This window comes from Microcaecilia unicolor, chromosome 11 (genome assembly GCF_901765095.1).
Source record: "Microcaecilia unicolor chromosome 11, aMicUni1.1, whole genome shotgun sequence".
In the NCBI taxonomy this organism is placed as follows: domain Eukaryota; kingdom Metazoa; phylum Chordata; class Amphibia; order Gymnophiona; family Siphonopidae; genus Microcaecilia; species Microcaecilia unicolor.
In genome coordinates this window covers 100502778-100525235 of record NC_044041.1, presented here as the reverse complement: position 1 = coordinate 100525235, position 22458 = coordinate 100502778, and the positions used below count along the sequence as shown (strand labels likewise).

Below are 22458 nucleotides of genomic sequence, written 5' to 3'. Positions count from 1 at the left end.
GTGTCTAGTCTTCAGATAATTTTTGCAGTTCTGAGTTTTGTTCAGTTCCTCCATATCCCTCTTCAAGTTTGGCTTTCAAAACTCAAGGGTGTTCCAACACCATCTCCATCTTTGGCTTCTCTGTTGAGGCTGCCAACAAGAGTACCAGTTAGGACTACTTGTGACAATTGCTTTGATTTTTTTTTTTTTAACCATGTAGACATTTATCCACTGGGACTTAAGACCACACACATTTGATACAGGTCATTAAAGGTATTCAGTCACTACCAGCCTGAACCCTATGTGAACTGTCAACTTGGACATTTAAGACAACTGCATCCCTCTGACAAATCACTATTATAAAGGGTGGGTGAGTGAAAGAAAGAAATACAGACATATCCACGAGACAAAATGTTGAAAGAGCAAAGGTAAGCTTTGGGAGAGATTACTGAAGATCCTAAAAATATAGGACCAGCAAAATGCAAGAAACGGAGGACGTGTGAGAGATCATCAAAGAATGGGCAAAAAAATATCTAACAATGACTCAAGAACACAATTCTGCAGGGTTCTAAAGAACAACAGTCTATCTCTCAGCTACAGGACTACCACTGCCATAATCAAGTTAAATGGTGGAGGGGAGGGGAAAGGAAGTGGCACGGTACAGAATACATATTTAAAATTGTGGCAGTAACTCAATTTCATAAAGTCTCATAGTATTGTAAAGCACAGCTGGGGAGGAACCTGCCAGGTAAAAAATATTTATTATTATTCCTTTACTGTGGGACATGGTGTATGCTAAGATATCATTTGTTGCCATCCTGACAATGCTAAAATTGCATATGAAACCTGTAAAAGGAGCCACAATGCTTCTGAGAGCAGTTTCCTTCCTAGCCCTCCCTATGCCTCAACAAGCCCTACAGAAGACTTGAAGGCAGTGGAGTAGGACAACCGCTGATAAAACAAATCTTCAGATTATGGAGAAGCTTGCATTCAACATTGGATGTTAACTTTGAAAGTTAGTCAAAGAAAGTATTCATTTCAACTTTATTTTACTTTTTAAACATGTGCATTCAGTTGGGCAAACACAATACTAGTCTATATCCAACAAGTTATTCAGTCTTTGGGTCCAACAACACTACATTATGGTTCTTTATCTGCAGAGGCTGTCCTTTTAGCTTACTAGAGTTGGGCTGTAGAATGTCTCAACAGAAACATACAAGATTTTCCCCAACTGTCTAAGTACAATTGAGTAGCTAAGCAAAAACTTTCCAAGCTCATACTGACATGCTGTTTACAGTCAATACCCCAAGGCAACTATTAAGTGGTGCCCTCTGCAACAATAGTGAAAAATGAGACGATAACATTCTCATTCTTGAAAGAATCCGTCTCTTTATAAGATGAGCCAAACTCATTCAGTAGCAAAAACATTAAAGAATCTGTAATACAGCTCAACATACTACATAGAAAAGATAACAGAACCAAATGCAAGACCACAACCCATCATCCATAAACCCTGACTGGGCACCATGTCCATTAACCATTGCTGTTTTAGCCCTCGAAGGCTAAAGTGAAGACACTTAAATGTAGCAGGTATTCTCAAAGGACAGTAGGCCTTATACTCTCACAATTGGTTAACACAATCCTGCGTTGCCTAGTCTGGAGCTTGTATCAAGCTTAAACGGACCTCTGTGGAGCATGAGAGTCACTCCACCACGCATGTGCAAGTGTCTTCCCACCCGCTGCGAGAGCACAGTTACCACAGTTAGATACTACAGCATTAAAAAAACAAAAACAAAAGGAAAAATAGGAGATAACTCCAAGGGGAGGCAGGTGGGTTTGTGAGAATATAAGTCCTGTTGTCCTTGGAGAATACCTGCTACAGGTATCTTCGTTTTCTCAAAGGACAAGCAGGCCATAATTCTCAAAATTAGGATATCCGTAAGACCTAGGCTCACCGAAAACAACAAACATTGGTCAACTGGGCCTCGCAAAGGCGAGGGCATAACTCAGATTAACCTGAAACTATACACAAACTGATTGAAAGTGCAGTCTAGAACAGAATAAAACATGCCTAGAGGGGTGGTGTTGGATTCTATACCCCAAACAGATTCTGCAACAATGTCTGCCCAAATCGACTGTCTCATCAGGTATCCTGCTCAAGGCAGTAATGAGATTTGAATATGTGGGCTGAAGACCACATTGCAGCCTGAACGCAAGTGGGCTACCAATGCAGCCATGGCTCTGACATTGTGAACCTTGACATGCCCCTCCAGATTTAACCCAGCCTGGGCATAAATGAAGGAAATACAATCTTCCAGCCAATTAGAGATGGTGCGTTTCCCCGATGGCAGCCCCCAATCTGTTGGGATCAAAAGAAACAAAACGTCAGACACACTGTGGGGCCTAGTCTGCTCCATGTAGTAGGTCAATGCTCTCTTGCAGTTCAAGGTGCTCTCACTAGGATGGGCATGAGGTCAGGGAAAGAATGTTGGGACGACAAATCGACTGGTTCAGATGGAACTCAGACACAACATTGGCAGGAACTTGGGGTGCATGTGGAGGACTACTCTATTGTGATGAAATTTAATATAAAATGCATCCACTACTAGAGCCTGAAGCTCACTGACCCTACGAGCTGAAGTAAGACACGAAGAAAATGACCTTCCAGATCAAGTACTTCAGATGGCAGGTATTCAGCAGTTCAAAACAAGCTCTTATCAGCTGGTGAGAACAACATTGAGGTCTCATGACACAGGCAGAGGTTTGAAAGGGGGCTTTGACAAAAGCAAATCTCTCATGAAGCGAACTAGAGACTGTCCAGAGATGGGCTTACCCTCTATACGGTGATAAGCACTAACTGCACTGAGGTGAACCCTTACGGAGTTGGTCTTAAGATCAGATTCTGAAAAGTGCAGAAGGTATTCAAGCAGGGTCTGTGTAGGACAAGACAAGAGATCTAGGGTTTTGCACTCACCACAAACAGCAAACCTTCTCCATTTAAAAGAGTAACACCTCTTGGTGGAATCTTTCCTGGAAGCCAGCAAGAACCGGGAGACACCCTCCAAGGAAGCAAATTCTAGGCTCTCAACATCCAGGCTGTGAAGGCCAAAGACCCAAGGTTAAGATGCAAAAGAGATCCCTCGTTCTGCATAACGAGGGTTGGAAAACACTCCAATCTCCACAGTTCTTCAGAGCATAACTCCAGAAGAGGGAATCAGATCTGCCGAGGCCAGTGCGGCGCAATCAAGATCACAGTTCCGTGGTCTTGTTCAAGTTTCAGAAAAGTCTTCCCCATAAAAGGATTAGGAGGATATGCATACAGAAGACCTGTCCCCCAATGCTGAACGAAGGCATCCAACGCAATTCTGTCATGGGCCTGAACCCTGGAACACAACAGAGGGACTTTGTGATTCATGTGAGTGGCAAAGAGATCCACTGAGGGGGTACTCCACACTCAGAAAATCTCATGGGCAACGCCCACATAGAGAGACCACTCGTGCGGTTGAATAACCTTGCTCAGCCTGTTGGCCAGACTGTTGTTTATGCCTGCCGGATAAGTGGCTCGAAGGAACATACCATGTTGATGAGCCCAGCACCACATCCTGACGGCCTCCTGACAAAGCCGGCATGATCCAGTGCCCCCCCCCCCCCCCCCCGCTCTAATACATGGCAACCTGATTGTCAATTTGAATTACAATTTGGTGAGACATCCGATCTCTGAAAGCCTTTAGAGTGTTCCAGATTGCCCAGGGCGGCAGGAAATTGAATTGGAGATCTGGTTCCTGAGTGGACCAAGCTCAAGTGTGAAGCCCATTGACGTGAACTCCCCAACCCAGGAGACATGCATAGTCTCTAGAACACCTGGCTCTTTTGAGGGCAGATTCCACAACCATGGAATGAGGCAACTGGGGCTTATTCAAATCCAGGTGTGCTGTGGATCCCATACATCACGTTGACTTCTTGGGCAGGACAGGGACCAATAGTGGACTCCCAATTCTGAAAAAGGACTTCCTGGAGTACCTTGTGAACGGAGAGTCACAGCCTCTCTAGGAGGAGACTCAGTCCAGTACCTTGAGCATCTTGGCCCTGGGCTCGTCCTCCACCTCTAAAGGACATGGAAAGGCCTCAGACATTTCTTCACAAAAGAAGGAAATGAAAGGCTCTCCACAGGAGATTTTCTTTCAAGCGGAGGGGAGGGCTCAGAAGGGATGCCATAGGACTCATCCTCCAAAAAGTACCCTAGATCCTCCTCTGATTCCAATGAGCGTTCCTCATCGGTGTCAGCAAATCCTCAGGGGAGGACCAAGACCAAGCCTGCCTCAACTTAAAGGAACCCTGTCATTGAGAGGGGCATCAAGAAGTCTGCTCCCATTTAGACTCTGGTGAAGCCTCCTCCGACATCGAAAGGGTGGCTTGGGTGGCAGTCAAACGGAGCCACACACAACACCAGCATAGGAGGCTGCACCAGTGCAACAGGCAGCAGTTAGGTGCAAGAACCCCTAATGCTGATGCACACCATTGCAAGAGGTCATCCAGCAGCTGAGGAAACAAGGCCTGGATATGCTCATTGAGAGCCAACACAGGGAAAGGCTGGGGTGCCAGCTCCAAGAAAGGCTGCAGAACTGATGGGGCCGAGACGGAAGGTGGGTCCTGGCTGCTAGGAGACCAACTCATTGGCACCTTCTGGATGGAGGAGGTGCAGTTCTCCCGGCGCCAATGCTTCTCGGATGCCGAATCCCTTGATGTCCTGGAGGCTCCCGGCACAGTGCGTTGAGTGATGCCGATGCTTCTTGGCCTTCGCCCAAAGCTCGCCATGAAGACTCCTTGATGCCAACAAGGATGTCGTTGAATCCTCATGTTGTCTGAGGGTCAGGTTCAATACTGGATGGTCCTAAGGGCCCTGCACAGCAGTCTGTATCGAGAAACGTGGAGACCCACTCGATTGCACTACTGCTCACAGTGTCAAGAAGCCCAGTAGCAGCCACGTAGACCGAAGCTCCTGGTGCAGCCCTCGATGTCAATGTCGAGGAATTGGACCTGGTTCCAAATATCCTCTCGCATTGAGCCTCTCTGGCAACCTGGGTCTGCTTTTTCATCTGAAGACAGAGGGCAAAGTTAGCAGGGCTATGGTCAGGCCCTAAACACTGAAGACACCGAGAATGGGTGTCCTTGCCAGAGACGGCCCGACTGCACCGGGTACAGTGCTTGATGCCACTAGAACTTGAGGGGACATGGACAGAAAAACCTGCGCAGAGGGGCAAGGCACCAGAAAAAGACAATGGAAAAACCCAGCCAAAGTCAAGGCCTAAACATAGTCTAAAGATGTGGAAAATAAAGGAAACTTAAATCTTGGAAAAAATTAAAACTAAGAATATACAGGGAAGGAAAAAAAAAAAAAAAAAGAGAGACTCAAACACAGGCATACTGAGAAAACGCACCAAGGCACTAAAAAAAGCTTTCCCAGACCAGGTGTGAAGAGACACCACAAAAGTAGCGTCTCCTCACCGCAGTAAAAAAATAACTGTGGTAACCGCGCTCTCGGGGCCGGTCGGGTAGGCACTGGTGCATGCACACTGGAGTGACTCTTGCACTCCACAAAGCTCTGTTTAAGCTTGTTACAAGCTCTGGACCAGGCAACACAGAATCGCGTTACCCAATTATGAGAATTATGGCCTGCTTATCCTCGGAGAACTGCTGCTTCCAACTATTTAATCACCAAGAAAGCAGGATACATTTAAGACATACTGTTTGATTTTGTGTCTAAATGATCTGCAATTTATTTTACAGCAGGAGAAGGCACTGTACCTTATTTTTGAAGTGGACTTCAATGGGCATGATAAAGCCAGCATAGCCAGATTCCTCCACTTTGTAAGGGGGTTCTTTGCACGCTGAAAGAGGGGAAAAAATTTTAGTCAGACACTATGGCATTCTCAAATACGAGACACAAATTCAACTCAAACAAAAAAGTCACCAGCACTGGAAAATCTACCTTGTCACAATGGAAAAGCACCATGTCACTGTGGCCCCTGCTGAGGTACAGAATTCTAGTAGCCATACTGGACATGGTGATTGTTGGCTTCCAAGGATTGATAATTATTTACTGGAATTTATTAACTGCCTTTATGAAGAGATTTACCCAAGGCGGTGTACAGCAGGTACAGTTTAACATAAAACTTACAATTTTAACAGCATAACAGTAAAATGACCAAATAAACATGGTAACATAGTAAATGACGACAGATAAAGACCTGAACAGTCCATTCAGTCTGCCCAACAAGAATATGTGCCGAGATTGGGTGGCAGAGCCGGTGGGGGGAGGCAGGGCTAGTGCTGGGCAGACTTCTACGGTCTGTGCCCTGAAAATGGCAGATACAAATCAAGGTAAGGTATATACAAAAAGTAGCACATATGAGTTTATCTTGTTGGCAGACTGGATGGACCGTTCAGGTCTTTTTCTGCTGTCATCTACTATGTTACTATGCTACTATATGTAACCACAAAAGGTAGTATATCAAATCCCATACCCCTTTCCCTAATGAATGCCTTCCAACAAAAGGGAGGAAAAAGACTGATGAGGTCATCAATGGGCAGATAATATACTTTTGTAAAAGTGCATGCCAATAACATTCCACAAGACTTTTTTACCTTGCTTTCTCCAACTAAAATCCACTCACTTCTCCTGTCCACACAATCTTAGATATCTCAGCACTTCAAATACTAGCCCATTTGCTAGTACTAAACCAACTGATTACTGTAATGCACACTGCCAAGGATTAACTTTTTCTCAGATCAAAAATCTCCACACAGTACACTACAAAAGCCTGTAATGCACACTGCGCCAAGGATTAACTTTTTCTCAGATCAAAAAATCTCCACACAGTACACTACAAAAGCAAAATACAAAAACTAACATGTTATAAATAATCATGTATATACTTGAGTAACAAAAAGGTCCCTTGGTGGACTCAGAGAAGAGATTCATCAACCAGCCTGGTTGCAGCTAAATTTTTGTTTGGAAAAAGAAGAAAACCCAAACACTCACTCATACACCCCACACATACATACACAGCTATACAGCCCCTCCCCAATCCCACCTCCTTCCTAAGGCTCCATAACATGTGCCCTATTGGTTGGACATGTTGTCACCAGCAACAACTAGTAGCAAAGTAGCTTAGACCAAAGCAGTTTTTGACATGGTACAGATGGTCTAGTCAATTGTAATAGTTCCAAAGCTCAAACTGCCCAAAGGGCCGGGCCTGAAACTAGCAACAGCACCCAAGAACACAAAGTGGAGGCACCACTTATGATGGTCCATAATGGGCATGTGCAGGTAAGCTTCCATGAGGTCTAAGAATGTCAAGAACTTGTCTCGAACTGAGGCAATCACAGACCAGAGATTTTCCATTTGAAAAGTGCTGCACGCGAGGTAAGCATTCACTTCCTTCAGATCCAGGATGGGTGAAAGGTCTTTGGAACCATGAATTAAATGTAATAATGACCCAGACCCTACTCCACCCCTCTGAGCTCAAGTAAATTTTGTAAGATAAGGAAGACAGTCACTTTAGCTCAGAGCCACATGGGGACACCATGAAAGTGTTGGGAACGATGTGTGGGTGAACTCCAGGGAGTAATCTCTCTTGACCATCTCTTCTGCTTGGCCTTAGTCTCTGACCTCAACTTTGATTTGGATGACTTTCTGTTCCTAGGGTTTGTCGCACACAGCAGCTTTTTTTCTGTTCTTTTCCTCTTCTTTCTCTCCTATTACTTTAATAGAGTTCTTTTCGCTCCGATTAGTTGCTATTGTAACCTGCTTTGATATCTTGTCCTTAAGCAGAAATCAAAAACAACCATGAACCACCTCCAGTACCCACTGAACTGAGGTGATGCGGGCCCACTCATGGAGAAAAAACAGCACAACCCCTACCAGAACCACAGGAGCCAGTTTCCACCTGCGGGGCTTGCTTAACCATTTGGGTAAACCAGAAAAGCAGGAACCCCTAGGGGTCCCATCAGAATTCCCCACACACACATCCTAAAGGCAGACCTGAGGCGAGAAGCAGATATATGCCCAAAACTCCAAGCCCCAAAGGGGGTTGAGAATTCTACAGTGCAGGGAGGATGGCAGTCAGCACCAGCAGCCCACCCACCAACCACCACTTCTGGGGCCGCTTACAAAGTTGGAAACAGCCCATCGCAGGAAGGGGCAGACAGAGCTAGCAGCTGTACTATGCTGCCAGTTCCTACAGAATGCACAGTATCTACTGGCAAGAATGCTGAGCCATATGGCCGGCACTTGCAGGCCTGCTTGCCTCTCCACTTGGGCTGGGACTCCAGCAACTCCACCGTTAACATGCTCTCAATTAGCTTTATTCCCCCTCACAGGGGAATAAAGCTAAAGCAGGATTAGAACCCAGAGAAAAACAAAACACCCAAACAGAATATATGGGCAAAGAGGGGAGGGGGATGAGGACCCACGCCTCTCAAGTAGGATCCTGCATGACCAAATGATACGCTAAAAAGCATGGCTCGGAGCAGTGGAACCATGCTCTGTGCTCAAGCTGGTCTGACAAGGGGGCTGGGTAACCTGGGAGCGGCCATTAGGCTCAACCTCGCGTGTGGCCTTGGCCAGCAGAGTGGGAAGCTAGTAGCAGAACAAAGGCAGGGATCTGCAAATGCTCAAGCAGTGCAGATAACAGAATAGACCACACAAACCAGATAACAGAACAGACCATACAAACCAGTAGGTAGAACTAAAAACAGTGCACACCGAGGGGGATCACGTGATGCACGGCTAGAGAGAAGGTGTCGTCATGCTGAGCTCCCGCCTTCCCCGCGCCGTTTTCCGCAAATAAATATATCTCATTTCGCCGCATTAAAAAGCGAGGATAACAACAACGGCGATCCGAAACATCGGGGTATCGCGGAATACTAAAACGGAGCTTGGCAGAGGTGCGATGGCGGCTAAACCCCCCAAAAAAGAAAACATGCGGACCCGTACAACAGATTCCAAGATGGCGGACGGAGACGGAGACGGCCCGAGGTCGGTGAGCTCGGCGTGGGCCGCGGAGGTGGCAACGGAAGTCTCTGCTATGTTGGGGGCGTCAGTGGATCACAAATTACAACGATCAAAGAACAATTAGGAGGCATCGACGCGAAGTTGGAAAACATCCAGTCAGAGTTTTCTCAATACAAGCAGCGCTTATCTGATGTGGAAGATCGAGTGCAGCAGCATGAGACAACACAAAAAGACCTGGAGAGCAAGGTGGAACGGCTGGAGAGTAAGCTGGAGGACCTGGAAAATAGAGCTCGCAGGAGTAATATAAGAATGATTGGGTTGCCTGAGAAGATCAAAGACTCAGAATTAAGAGACTTTCTAGAAAACTGGCTACCAAAAATTCTACCTTTACAACTGTCTGCTGGGCCTTTAAGAATAGAACGTGCTCACCGGCTGGGGCCTGGAAATTCGAAGGACCCCCGCCCAAGAGTCGTCATTTTCAAAGTCTTGAATTTTGCCCACAAACAGGAAATTTTTCGGGCGTTCAGAAAGGCTGGGACCATACAATATGAGAACCATACGGTACGCTGCTTCCAGGACTTCTCGACCGGAGTTTCTTTACAGCGAAGAGCATTTCGTGGAGTGTGCCAACAATTATTTGAAAAGAAAATTCAATTTGCTTTACTTTATCCGGCCCGTCTAAAGATCTGGCATAATGGGAAACACTCCCTGTTCTCATCAGCGGTAGAAGCGTTGAAGTTTGTGCAGCGAGACTTGACCCCTGAGGATCCGGCCTGAAAGAACAACCAAGAAAATCTGGCTGATTTGATTAAGATGATGATCTTGAAAAGCTGGGGTGGCGAGCTCAAGCCGAGCTGACGGGACACAGTTTGGTAATTTTATAACCCAGAATGTACCTATCTATTACTGACTATAAAGAGGGTACATGGGGCATGCTATGTTTACTGTTGCTGTTTCAAAGGTTCTTTGTTTGAGGGGCCCCGCAAAATCATACTTTGCGGAAGAGAGACATGGTTTTACAATTGGGCCCTAACATCTGATATTATAAATTCCCTAGTAGGGATTACAAAGGTTGGATAGGTTTCTTTTGGGATAGAGGTTTTCACAGGGTAATTGTGGATACCAATAAGGGGATAGCCCCAATAGTGATGGGTCTAGGGATTACATAAGGAGGGGGGGGGGGGGGGGGAAAGATTGTAGGAGGTACTATACTAGATACTAAATCAGAGGAGGGGGTGGGGAGGGGGGAGCTCACGTGATTTTAACCATGAGGGAATGGTTGAGTGATTCTGGGGGGGGGGGGGGGGGGTAGGGATGGGGGGTGGGAAGGTTAAAGAGGGAGGGAAGTATCTGACAGAGTTTGGGTTTCAGAGACAAAATTCAAAGGGATTGAAAAGGGAGGCCCTATGGGCTGGGAGGGTTTCCCTTCTTTTGTTTAACTGTATAACTTTTTTCACGATGTTATTGGATTTCTGGTGTACTGGGATCACTTAAAATAGTTTCTTGGAATATTGGGGGAGTGTCGTCCCCGATAAAGCGGACAAAGGTGCTTCAGGCGTTGAAAAGACAACAAGTGGATATAGCCCTACTGCAGGAAACACATCTGTCCTCAGGGGAACACTTAAAATTTAAGACAGGATGGGTGGGATCTCTCTTGGAAGCCCCAGCGGTGGGGAGGAAAGCTGGAGTCCTGATTCTTTTTCGAAAAGGACTGCAGATAAAGATCACCTCCACCTTGAGAAGTTCGGAGGGCCGCTATATTCTGGCGGAGATAGAGATTGAGGGTCATACTCTAGTGCTCTGTAATGTATATGCCCCAAATGTATATGATAAGAAGTTTTTTCAGGGGCTGATCTCCAACTTGTCCAAATTTAAAGGGGGGAATATTATCCTGGGAGGTGATTTTAACTTAGTGGTTGACCCCCAGCTGGATAGATCTGGCGCTGGTGCCAGGGGTTCGGGAGGGGGTGCTCGAGCCTTGACTTTGCTCTGTGATGCATTAGACCTTGTGGATGTGTGGCGTGTTTTACACCCATCGGACCTAGATTACACTCATCTTTCCAGAGCCCATGCATCCCAATCTCGCATAGATTATCTCTTTGTTTCAACTCCCCTGTTTTCGCAGATGGTTCAGGCTGAGATTGGTCCCTATGAGGTCTCAGACCATGCTATGATCTGGCTAAGATGGGGGAGGCCTGTGAAGGGGGGTGGACTGCGCCTTTGGAGATATCCCTTAGACCTAGTAAATGATCAAAAATTTCAGACATTTTTAGCAGAGAGGATAACAGATTATGAATTCCATAATGGGGTTCATAGCCAGCAGCCGACCCTTTTTTGGGAAGCGGAAAAGGCTGTCTTGCGCGGAGACATAATCTCTTACTGTGCTAGAACTCGACGGATTCGAGATAGGGAGATCTTGAGGTTGGAATTGCAGGACCGCAAATATAGAAAACTGTATGGTAGGAATGCTACTGCGGAGAATAAGTCACTGCTTTTGATTACGCAGCAAGAGCTCAACGAATTGCTGCATCGGAGGGCGGTTAAGTCCCAATTTTATTATAAATATAAGCTATTCCAATACAGCAATAAGGCAGGGAGGTTGCTGGCGAATATGGTGCGGAGTGGAAGGGGAGCCTCTAGAATTTTACAACTGAAAGATTTAAATGGAAAGTTGTTGAGAACGGATCAGGGTATAGCAGATCGATTTGGCCAGTATTACGAGGCCTTATACGCTAGGCCGGTAGATGAAGGACTGAGTGCTGATATGTTTTTAGAGTCGGTACAGTTGCCCAAGTTGTCCCCTCGCCAAATACAACGATTAAATAGCCCACTTGAGGAAGGAGACCTTATGTTGGCGTTACAACAAAGTGCTTCTCACAAAACGCCGGGTCCAGATGGCTACCGAGTGGAGTTTTACAAACAGTTCTATGAACATATCAAGAGACCACTTTTAGCTTTGTTTAATTCCATGATAGAGGAGAGGACTGTGCCTGAAACCATGAAGAGAGCTCAGATTGTAGTTATCCCGAAAGATGGTAAGGATATGGCAGACCCTGGATCGTATAGACCAATCTCTCTTCTCAATGTGGACGCCAAGTTATACGCTAAGATACTGGCGAACAGGTTGGCCCAGGTACTCCCGGACTTGGTGGAAGAGGCTCAAGTGGGGTTTGTGAAGGGGAGGACAGCGGTTCGGAATCTTCGTGCAATTTTGGCCTCTTTAGAGACAGTGCAATATAAGAGTCTGGCTTCTCTGTTAATTAGTTTTGATGCAGAGAAAGCCTTTGACAGAGTGAGCTGGCCTTACTTGTTTGAGACTTTGAAACACTATGGTATTCAAGGATCGTTTTTAGATGCGATTCAGGTGTTATATCTGGAGCCAATGGCTTATGTGTGGGTGAATGGGGTCTGTTCTCGCTCATTTCATATCTTTAGAGGTACTAGGCAAGGATGTCCGCTCTCTCCTCTCCTGTTCGTTTTATCCTTGGACCCCTTGGTTAGGGCGATACAAACTCATCCAGAGATCAAGGGAATCCCGATAGGGGCCTCGAGGTTTCTTCTGTCAGCCTTTGCGGATGACTTACTGGTGCACTTGACACAACCATCCCAGTCTCTCCCGGCTCTGTTGGAGCTATTCCAAGAATTTGGAGATTATGCAGGATTCAAGCTTAATTATATGAAATCTCTGGCATTGGCGTCCTCAGAAGACCAGAAGAAGGAATGGGGGCAGGCTTTCCCACTTCGGTGGGCACGAGGGTCATTTCGCTATCTGGGAATATGGTTGTCTATGACCTCAGCGGATCTCTATCGATTGAATGTGAATAGCTTGCTAAGTGGTACAGAGACAAGACTGAAAAGTTGGGTGGCACTGCCTCTTACACTTTATGGGCGCATTCAGCTGTTTCGGATGGTGGAGTTCCCCAGATGGCTTTACTGTCTACGGATGCTACCAGTCCTTATCAAACAGAGAGATCTCAAAGTCCTACATCGTTTACTCAGACGATATTGCTGGGGGGGGGGGAAAAAAGCTAAACTACCACTGCCTCTGTTAATGGGCAACTGGAAAGAGGGGGGCCTGGGTTTGCCAGACTTGAGAAGATATAATAGGGCATGCTTATTGCGATACTTTGGTGACTGGTTTTTTGACCGTGAAGATTATACACCCCGGAGAATAGAGGCTCAATTTTTTGCTCCTGGCCACTTTTATTTTTTGTTACAGGCACCTGGGGCTCGTATACCTGAACACCTAAGAAATAGCCTGTTGCTAACATCTTTGCGATCTCTTTGGAAAGACCTGATGGGTATTTGGGGTATATCGAAACACACATCAGATATGCTACCCATTTGTGGGAATTTATTGTTTAAACCGGGGATGGACAATAAAACATTTCAGGCGGGGGAGTCACGTGATGCCTGCTACTTGAGAAGACACGGGAGGACGAGGCTCCGCGCCTACCCACCCCAAACTTGCTATATTACAGGTTAAAACCTAATGACGAATACCACAAAAACTACCCAAGCAGCGAGAAAGCGCGGGTGAAAGCTGAGGAAGCGCCAAGGGCGGAATGCCCCCGAAATCACATAAAAAAACGACGACCTCTGAGAAACACGAGCCAGGCAAGATGGCGGAACATCGAACAGCACAGAGCATGCCTGCCGCGGTGGGTGCGGACTGGGCGCAGGAAATCTCCCGCTCGGTGTCCGCTGCTCTGGAAGATAAACTGAATAAATTGCAGTCGGCGGTGGACGAAATCAATGAAAAATTCGACTCCCATGCAGCACGACTTACCGCCGTGGAGAGCAGGCTGTCCGCAAGGGAGGAAGAAGCCCAACACGCTGCCACGCGGTTGGAGATGCTCCAAAAAGAACTGGAAGAAATGAAAGAGAGAGTCGAGGAGCAGGAAAATCGCTCCCGACGAAACAACCTACGGGTGACCGGACTGCCAGAAACGGTGCTCGACAAAGACTTATATGATTTCTTCTCCAAATGGCTGCCTGAACACCTGGGCCTGGAAGAGAACCAGAGCCATTATGCATGCGACAGAGCCCATCGGATTGGGAATCGGGGAGACAACAACTCCAGACCCCGCATAGCGATTGCGCACTTCGTGAACTGGCAGGCAAAGGAAAAGATATTGAAGGCTTCGAGAGGCAAGGAGGGATTACAATATGAGGGCCGCCGCTTATTATTATTTAATGATTATTCGACGCGAGTGGCGCTACTAAGGAAAGCCATGGCACCTACCTGCACTGCACTCTACAAGAAGGGGGTGCGATTTGCCCTGATATACCCAGCCAAGTTGAAAATATGGACTGATGGAAAGACTATTATTCTTAATGATGCAGCTACGGCAAAAGAATATATGAGCAAACTTAATCAGCTGGAAGCATCGAGGCCTAAGGACCCAGAGTAAAATGGCCAGGAGGATATGAAAAGATAAAAGCGCTACTTGCTTGGTGTTGTTTTACGTTAAAGGATATGAACTTAATGTACTCCAGTGTCACTGCCAAGAAAGGCAAGAGTTGGTTTTGAGCGCCTCTCCCTTCCTCAGCAAGATTGGAAGATCTGGCGGTGGGGAGGAAAACTGCGATGAGCACGTGCAACATGTTACAGGGAGAGGTGAAAACACTATAGATAATACATAAACTGTAAAGCCTTTCTTGGTTAAGTTGGTTGGACATAGTTTTAAAACTGGAGATGGGCAGCCGTAGTGCCTTTAAGACACTGTGGACTGTCGGGAACATACCTGTAGTGGGCAATGGGTAAATATTTGTTACGACATAGTTACTAGAGGGGTGGGGGAGGGGGGCTTCGGATATCCTCGGGTTGGACTGAGTAGGTGAAGGATGTGGGGGAAGAACATGGTAAGAGGGAGGGAGGGACGAAGGGGGGGGAACGGGAGGGGGGGGGTGTGAGTGTGTGAATGAGAACGAATTAGAAGGGGGAGGGGAAGGGAAGGAAAGGATAAGAATTGAAAGAAGGGCCTCGGCAGATGAGGATGCATGGAAAATGGGAGATCAGGGATATGAAGGGATTCAGGTGAATAATGGGAAGAAGCAGAAGAAATATGGGAAATATAATTGGACTGATGATACGATTAAAACCCTGCAGGTCGGGCTGGGAGACTGGCAGGGTACAACACACAATGAGCTGGGTTATTACGCACACCTATTGTTAGTATGGGAAGTTTGAAAATTATCACGCTTAATGTGGATGGCCTACACTCACCCATTAAGAGAAATAAAATTCTCTCATGGTTGAAGAGAGAAAAAGCTGATATTGCATATCTACAAGAAACCCATCTCACGGCTTCAGAACACCAAAAGCTGAAACGGGGATGGGTTGGAGAGATTGGGTACTCAGCATATAACTCCAGACAGAGAGGAGTAGCAATTCTAATTCATAAACAAATCCCATTTCACTGCCATAAAGTGATTCAAGATAAAGAGGGTAGATATGTGTTAGTTATGGGTGAATTATGGGGACAGCAAATTCTTCTTTGTAACATATATGGACCCAATGTATACTCTCATAGGTTCTTCTCTGATCTTGTAGCTAGAGTGATTCCTTACTCCAATTATCAGGTTATAATAGGAGGGGATTTTAACATAGTAGCGGACCCCACTAATGACTGTAAACCCAAGAAAACGAGGGTGCGAAGCTGGGAAGACAGGGGAATACCCTTCGTGATGTCTCAGTTGGGGTTGGTAGATATTTGGCGACTCCTACACCCCCAGGATGGGGAATATACATTTTATTCACACCCACATAAGATATATTCGAGACTAGACTACTTACTGGTGGCGCCCTCTTTGGTCCCAAAAATTGTAAAAGCAGATATAGTGGATAGTGCACTTAGTGATCACTCGGCAGTTTCGGTGGCGGTTTCCTTTGCGGCGGAGCCGGGCGAGAGGGTGTGGCGGCTTCCCCCCTACCTTTACCAGGATAAAGAGTTTAGAGAATTTCTGCGTCTTAAATGGTTAGAATATCAGACACATAATAACACGCCAGAAGTTAGTGCTAGTACATACTGGGAGGCATCCAAAGCAGTCATGAGGGGATATATCATTGCATATATGGCGGGTAAGAAGAAGCAAAGAGAGGCAGACTTGCTGCGGCTCTCGCAGGAATACCATCATATAAGGAGGGCACATATGCAGACTATAAATGATACACACAAGGTGCAACTGACCCAACTCAAAAAACAAATCGATGATATATTGCATGCGAGAGCAGAGAGGGATATATACTATCAGCGGTTTAAATTGTTTAAATGGGGTAGCAAAGCGGGAAGGTTGTTAGCAAACCTAGTGAGGCCTCCACGTAAAAAGCAATTAATCTTTTCCATAAAGAACGCTAGAGGAGAGGTATTTACCACTGAGGCCCAAATTATGCAACAATTTGTTCAATATTATAGCTCTCTATACAAGGAACGGGAATACAATCCTGTGCAATCGGCGGCTTTTTTTCAAGGGCTGCGGTTGCCAAAACTGGCAGGAGAACAACTGGATCTTCTAAATGGGCCCGTAACAGAGAAAGAAATCCGGTCCAGTATAAAAGCGCTGAAACTTACAAAGGCGCCAGGGCCAGATGGGTTTGGCCCTGAATACTATCGAATATTGAGTGACCTGGTAGCACCACCACTACAAATATGGTTTAACGGCATTGTGGGAGAGGGCCTGACCATACAACATAATGAAGCACATGTGGTGCTGTTGCCAAAACCCGGTAAAGACGTGGAACAAGTGGGCTCATACCGACCAATATCCTTGTTAAACCAAGATATTAAGATTTTAGCGGCTGTCTTGGCTAGGCGTTTGAATCAAGTGCTACCCGAACTCATCCATGAGGATCAAGTGGGCTTTGTGCCGGGTCGTCATGGCTCCATGAATATAATGCGAGCTTTGATGGCCATTCACAAATTCCGTGGAGAGGGGGGACTAGAAGTTATAGCTGGGCTCGACATGGAGAAGGCCTTTGACAGCATATCTTGGCGATACCTATTTGAGACCCTGGGACATTTTGGGATATCAGGCCCAGTGGTGTCTTGGATTGAGGCTCTCTATAGAAACCCCGTGGCCCGGTTAATGGTAAATGGGAAGCTCACAGAGAGGTTTCCTCTGGGTAGAGGCACCAGACAGGGATGCCCCCTATCCCCAATCCTCTTTTTATTGGCAATTGAACCACTGGCCATAAGAATACGTAGTACAACACAAATACGGGGGATCCAAGTACGAAACAGGGAGCTCAGGCTTAATTTATTTGCTGATGACATTCTTCTATACTTGGCAAATGGCCCCAGAGATTTGCCTAGGGCACTCGAGTTAATTAGAGAATTCGGAGATATATCGGGATTGAGAGTGAACTGTGCCAAGTCAGAGCTGCTCCCGTTGTCGGGAATAGAAGGAGATCCTGGGATGGAGGGATTACCCATAACACCAGTCAAAGGAGCAATGAGATACTTGGGGGTCTTCCTTAGTACCAACGCAAAACTTTTTTATAAGAAAAATGTAATTAATCAGATAGAGAACATTAGGCAACTGTGTGTTAGGTGGAAAGACCTACCACTCTCCTTGATGGGCAGGGTAGCTTTGGTCAAAATGATCCTTCTCCCCAAAATTCTCTACCCTTTACAGGCAGCACCTATATGGGTGTTAAGAAAAGAAGAGCGACTGTTTCGATCAATTCTTAGGAACTTTGTTTGGAGAGGGAAGGGGGCAAGGATAAGCCAGGTTAAACTCTCCCTCAGGAGAGAGAGGGGTGGATTGGGCCTACCAGATCTTCGCATGTATAATGTTGCAGCGCTAATGCGCTTTATTTATGAAGGAATCATAGGCCAGCAGAGATACCTACCAGAACGAGGGATGGAGATCTGGAGTAGACCTTGGTCCTTTATTAATTTAATCCACGGGGGCCCCAGTGGTGACATCAACATTACCGATAGGAGAGAACTTCTGGAACCCATGCGGAGAGCTTGGGGGTGGTGGAGGAAGCGTCAACAGAGAACACCAGAGGTCTCACCCTTCATGAATCTGGTGGGTAATGCAGCATTCCCACCCGGAATGGGTAGAACAGCATTTGACACATGGAGGGATAATGGATGTAGGATTTTGGGCCAATTACTGGAAAACGACACAGACATTTTTGACACATTTGACCGGGTGAAGGAAAAATGGGAATTGACGAATAAAAACTTGTTACAATACCTCCAGGCCAGACACTACTGGACTACCATAAGATTGAAGCATGGGGAGGCGTGGACGTGGGGCCCACTAGACAAAATCCTTCTCAAAATTCCATGTCAGTTAAACAATTTATCGACCTGGTACAGGGTGTTAAATGAACATAGACGGGAAGAGGAAATGAGGATATTGATGGCCAAATGGAACGCAGAACTGGGCACCGACTACACTGAGCAAACATTTCAGAAGTTGTTCGTGACACTTTATGGCATGGTCAAGGCAGCCGATTTACAGGAGACGCAGTACAAGATATTACATAGGGCACACATTTCCAGGGCGAAAGGGGCAAGGATAGGATTATGGACTGATGCTCGGTGTATTAAATGCCAGGGGGCGGAGGGGACGCTGCTGCACTCTTTTCTGGAATGCCCGGCTCTGGTGCTGTGGAATGAAGCTATACAGCTGCTCAATAAGGTAGTGCAGAAAACATTAGAATGGGATTATGCCACTTTACTGCTTGGAGAACAATCACTCTTAATTGGCCAGGGTTTAACTCAACCATACAGGAGACTGGTGTATGTCTCCCTCCTGCTGGTTAAAAAAACAGTATTGCAATTCTGGGGTGCTGCAGAGGGCGCACTAGGAGTGGTATGGAAAATAAAAATGAAAGAGGTAGGCACACATGAGAAGCAAATGTACTCCAAGGCTAACAAACCAGAGACTCGCAAGTATGCCACGCTGTGGGAAGAATGTTTACAATTACTCACCTGAAACTGGAGGGGATACGGGAAGAAGGAGCATGCAGGGATGAATGGGGGAGGGGGGAGGGAGGGTATGGAAGGTGAGAAGTGGATGGAATATATGATAGAATGCAAGGTAGGATGGCTGGGGGGATTAAATAATAAACTGCAAGGCAGGCTGTGTCAGAGACTTTTGAAAAGACATAACAGCTGAATGTAAATTTGGAATGACGATTTTGAACTGTATATTGAGCAGAGTTGCTGTATTTTGTACTCACAACTTGTTATTGCGTGAATAAAAATATATTAAAAAAAAAAAACATTTCAGGCTTGGGGACGCTTGGGCATTAGTCGTCTGGAGCATCTTTTAAACCAGCAAGGGACGCTATTAAGTTTGGGCGCTTTGGGTATTGGCTATGACATGAATAACATTTTTGCCTATAATCAAATTATACACTATGTGAAGACGGTAGACTCAGAGGCTTTGAAACATAGACATTGTCACCGAATAAGACAGTTTTTAACAGGAGGAGACACAGAACGACTCTCGGTCTCTAAGTTGTATAAGATCTTGGGGAAATTGCCACTTCTAAAGGACCGGGAGTTAATACAAATGCGATGGGCCCGAGATTTAGCGAGACCAGGGCTGTCTTTAGATTTTGATATGTTAGTTTCTAGAATTCCGGAGATGACTGGCAATGCAGGTTTCCATGAATGCCAATACCGAATTTTGCATAGAGCATACCTTACAAAAGCTCAGATTTTTAGGATGGGAGGGGTGGAAGACCCACTATGTGAAAAATGTGGAAGATTACCTGGGTCATTGTTTCACTGTTTGTGGGAATGTTTTCGGGTACACCATTTTTGGAGGGAGGTTCTGCAATATCTGTCCTCTCTGTTGGGCTCTGGGGTAGTGGACTCCCCGATGGGTGTGTTGCTGGATAAACATGAGGTGTTTGCACTGCAGGGCATATCTGGAAGACATCTGATCCGTAGGGCCTGTTTGGTTGGCAAGAGGTTATTACTCTGTCAATGGGTGGGTAGTGCTCTCCCGGATTTCTGGCAGTGGAGGAATAGATTCCATGAACTAATGTTGTGTGAGCGCCGAGGGGTGGGAGGTTCGAAAAGGAGGAGGAAGGCCTTTTTGGACATTTGGGGCCCATATATTCAGACACTACATACCAGAGGTAGAAGTCTGGTCCTGAATTCCCTTTGATTTCACAGCGAGATACATTTCTGGAAGATATCTCATGGTGGGTTAGAAGGGGAAGGGAGGGTAGACGGGAAGAGTATGATATAGAATGATGGGAGTATGGGAGATAGGAAAAGGAGGATGGCATTTAAAACTATGATACGTTCCTCCTGCCCTGTGGGCGTTAACTTGTTGATGAATCACAACTTTGACATATGATGGAGGAGACATGGAAAGTAGTGAAACAAAGGAACTACATTGTATTGACTACAGAATGTTGACAACATTCCATATTTATTTTCATTGTGAATCTTGCTGAACAATGCTTCGATCACTGTTTGATACAGTCCAAAGGTTCCTGTAAAGCTTCCTTGACAATAATTCTGTACAGATTTTCTCTTCAATAATGGATACAGTCAATAAACATATTATAAAAAGAAAAGGGAGGGGGAGGGGGGAGGGAAAGGGAGGGGGGAAAAATAAAATGTTGATGATAGAAGTTCAGATGTATTAGTACAGGTTTGAAATGTTTGCTACTGGAGTTTTAAGGATTGGCATGATATTGTATCATTTATGCATTCATCAATAAAAACACTTTTACATGTAAAAACAGTGCACACCATGGCCACGCTTCATTTATGTAAGGCTGCTTCACGGGCAAATAAACATTATAGAAATTAAAAACTAAGGGTCCGATGCACAAACACCAGCTGAACACCAAGTTGGAATTACCAACCAACGCTCAACACTAACAGCATGTAAATTATATGCATGCTGTTAGTGTTGAGTATTGGTCAGTAAAGGGGTCACAAGAGCTGTGAGATAGTGTCCAGTGACTGGACCCCTCCTGACCCCCACACCTAAAAACATCCCCAGTGATCCAGTCTCCCTAACCCAACCCGGTGGGACCCTGGCCAGGCAAGACCCAACCCCCTAGTTACCACTAAAAACCCTGGTGGTCTAATGGAATTCCCCCCCACCTGACTCCTGCAAATACCTCTCCACAGGAGACAGGAGGAATGCCTACTCCCTCCTGACTCTGGGCCCGCCCACTTCAAACTAGTGGCACCTCACCCCTGCCCAGTGCATCCTGGGATGCACAGGGAGATACCTAAGTACCATATAAGGTTTTCCGTGCACCGGTTCTCTCCCCATTGCACGGAATTGCTAAGCAACTTGTTTAATTATTAGTGAGCTCATTCGCATGGGACTTTTGGTCACTGTTTCTGTACATGGTAAAGCAGTGGCCACACAATGCATCATTTAGACCGGCTACAACCAGTCTAAATAAAATGTTTCACACTGTTTGCTTTGAGCATCAGGGCCTAAATTATAAAAAACAAATCACATAAGACTAATCAATACTAATTTTAGGACATACATAAAATTATCATTGAATATGATTTGGGGGTTTTTTTTGTTTTTTTTTTTTAATAATTTAGGCATTAAAAGGGACTTTCATTGCTTTAGTTCTGGGAAGCCTCTGACTTTCTCAGGCCTTACTGTGGCAGTTCACAGACTTGTGGGGGGGGGGGGGGGGGGAATCAGTTCCCAATTTAATATAGTAGTAATACTGGATATCTCAGTTATGACAGACTTTAGACTGGGAGATTGCAAAATCCATTTACACTTAACTTGTTGGAACTTTGGTACTTGGTTAAAAAAGATGGGAGAAAGCAGGGGATTTCCATATTAGCACCAATTCAGTATGAACCTACTTTTCGGGTGGGCAGAGAGAGGAGCTTTCGAAAGATGGGAAGAGGAAGGGATCATTCATTTAAGGCTATAAAAAATTATAAGGTATTTGAACAAACGCTTCCACTTCAAATGGTGAAAGTTTGGTATGCTCTTCCACCATGTTTAAAATTATGTGAGAAGTTTAAGTTTATTAAGTGATTTGCTATCCTGCCAATCTACAGCGTGTGTAGGCAGCTTACAGTCTTTAAAGTGGGAAGAAAGGAAATAACATGCAATAAAGAAGGGGAGGGGAAAAAACCACTATATGTCCTTCCGTCATCAGATAAAACAGTAAAAAACAAATTAGTCCATAAAAGCAGACAACCCCCGAATTCTATAAAAAGCGATTAGGCGTGCAAATTTGTGTGTGCAATTTAACTGAATGAGTCAATCAGCACCAATTGAGAGCTTAACAAGCAATTATTGGTGCTACTTGGAATTAAAATTCACACACAAATTTTGCATGCGGGTCCAAAAAAGGGGGCACAGCCTTAGGCGGGTTATGAGCAGATCAGGGATGTTTCTTTAATTTACGTGCATTGTTATAGAATAAAGGGGATCCACGCTTAATTTAGACATGAGGATTTGCACCAAGATTTTGTTGGTGTAAA

The 22458-nt window shown here is 45.6% G+C and overlaps 1 protein-coding gene across 3 annotated transcripts in view; it reads right to left on the bottom strand.

Moving 5' to 3' along the window:
- MLLT1 (MLLT1 super elongation complex subunit) overlaps positions 1-22458 on the bottom strand; it is a 281660-nt gene that overhangs the window by 174789 nt on the left and 84413 nt on the right. For 2 of the 3 annotated variants that reach the window (XM_030218367.1, XM_030218369.1), the window contains exon 3: positions 5785-5867. The exons of the other annotated variant lie outside the window; for it this stretch is intronic. In XM_030218367.1, the coding sequence (XP_030074227.1) occupies positions 5785-5867 (83 nt within the window). The remainder of the gene's footprint in view (positions 1-5784; positions 5868-22458) is intronic. 3 annotated transcript variants of the gene reach the window in all.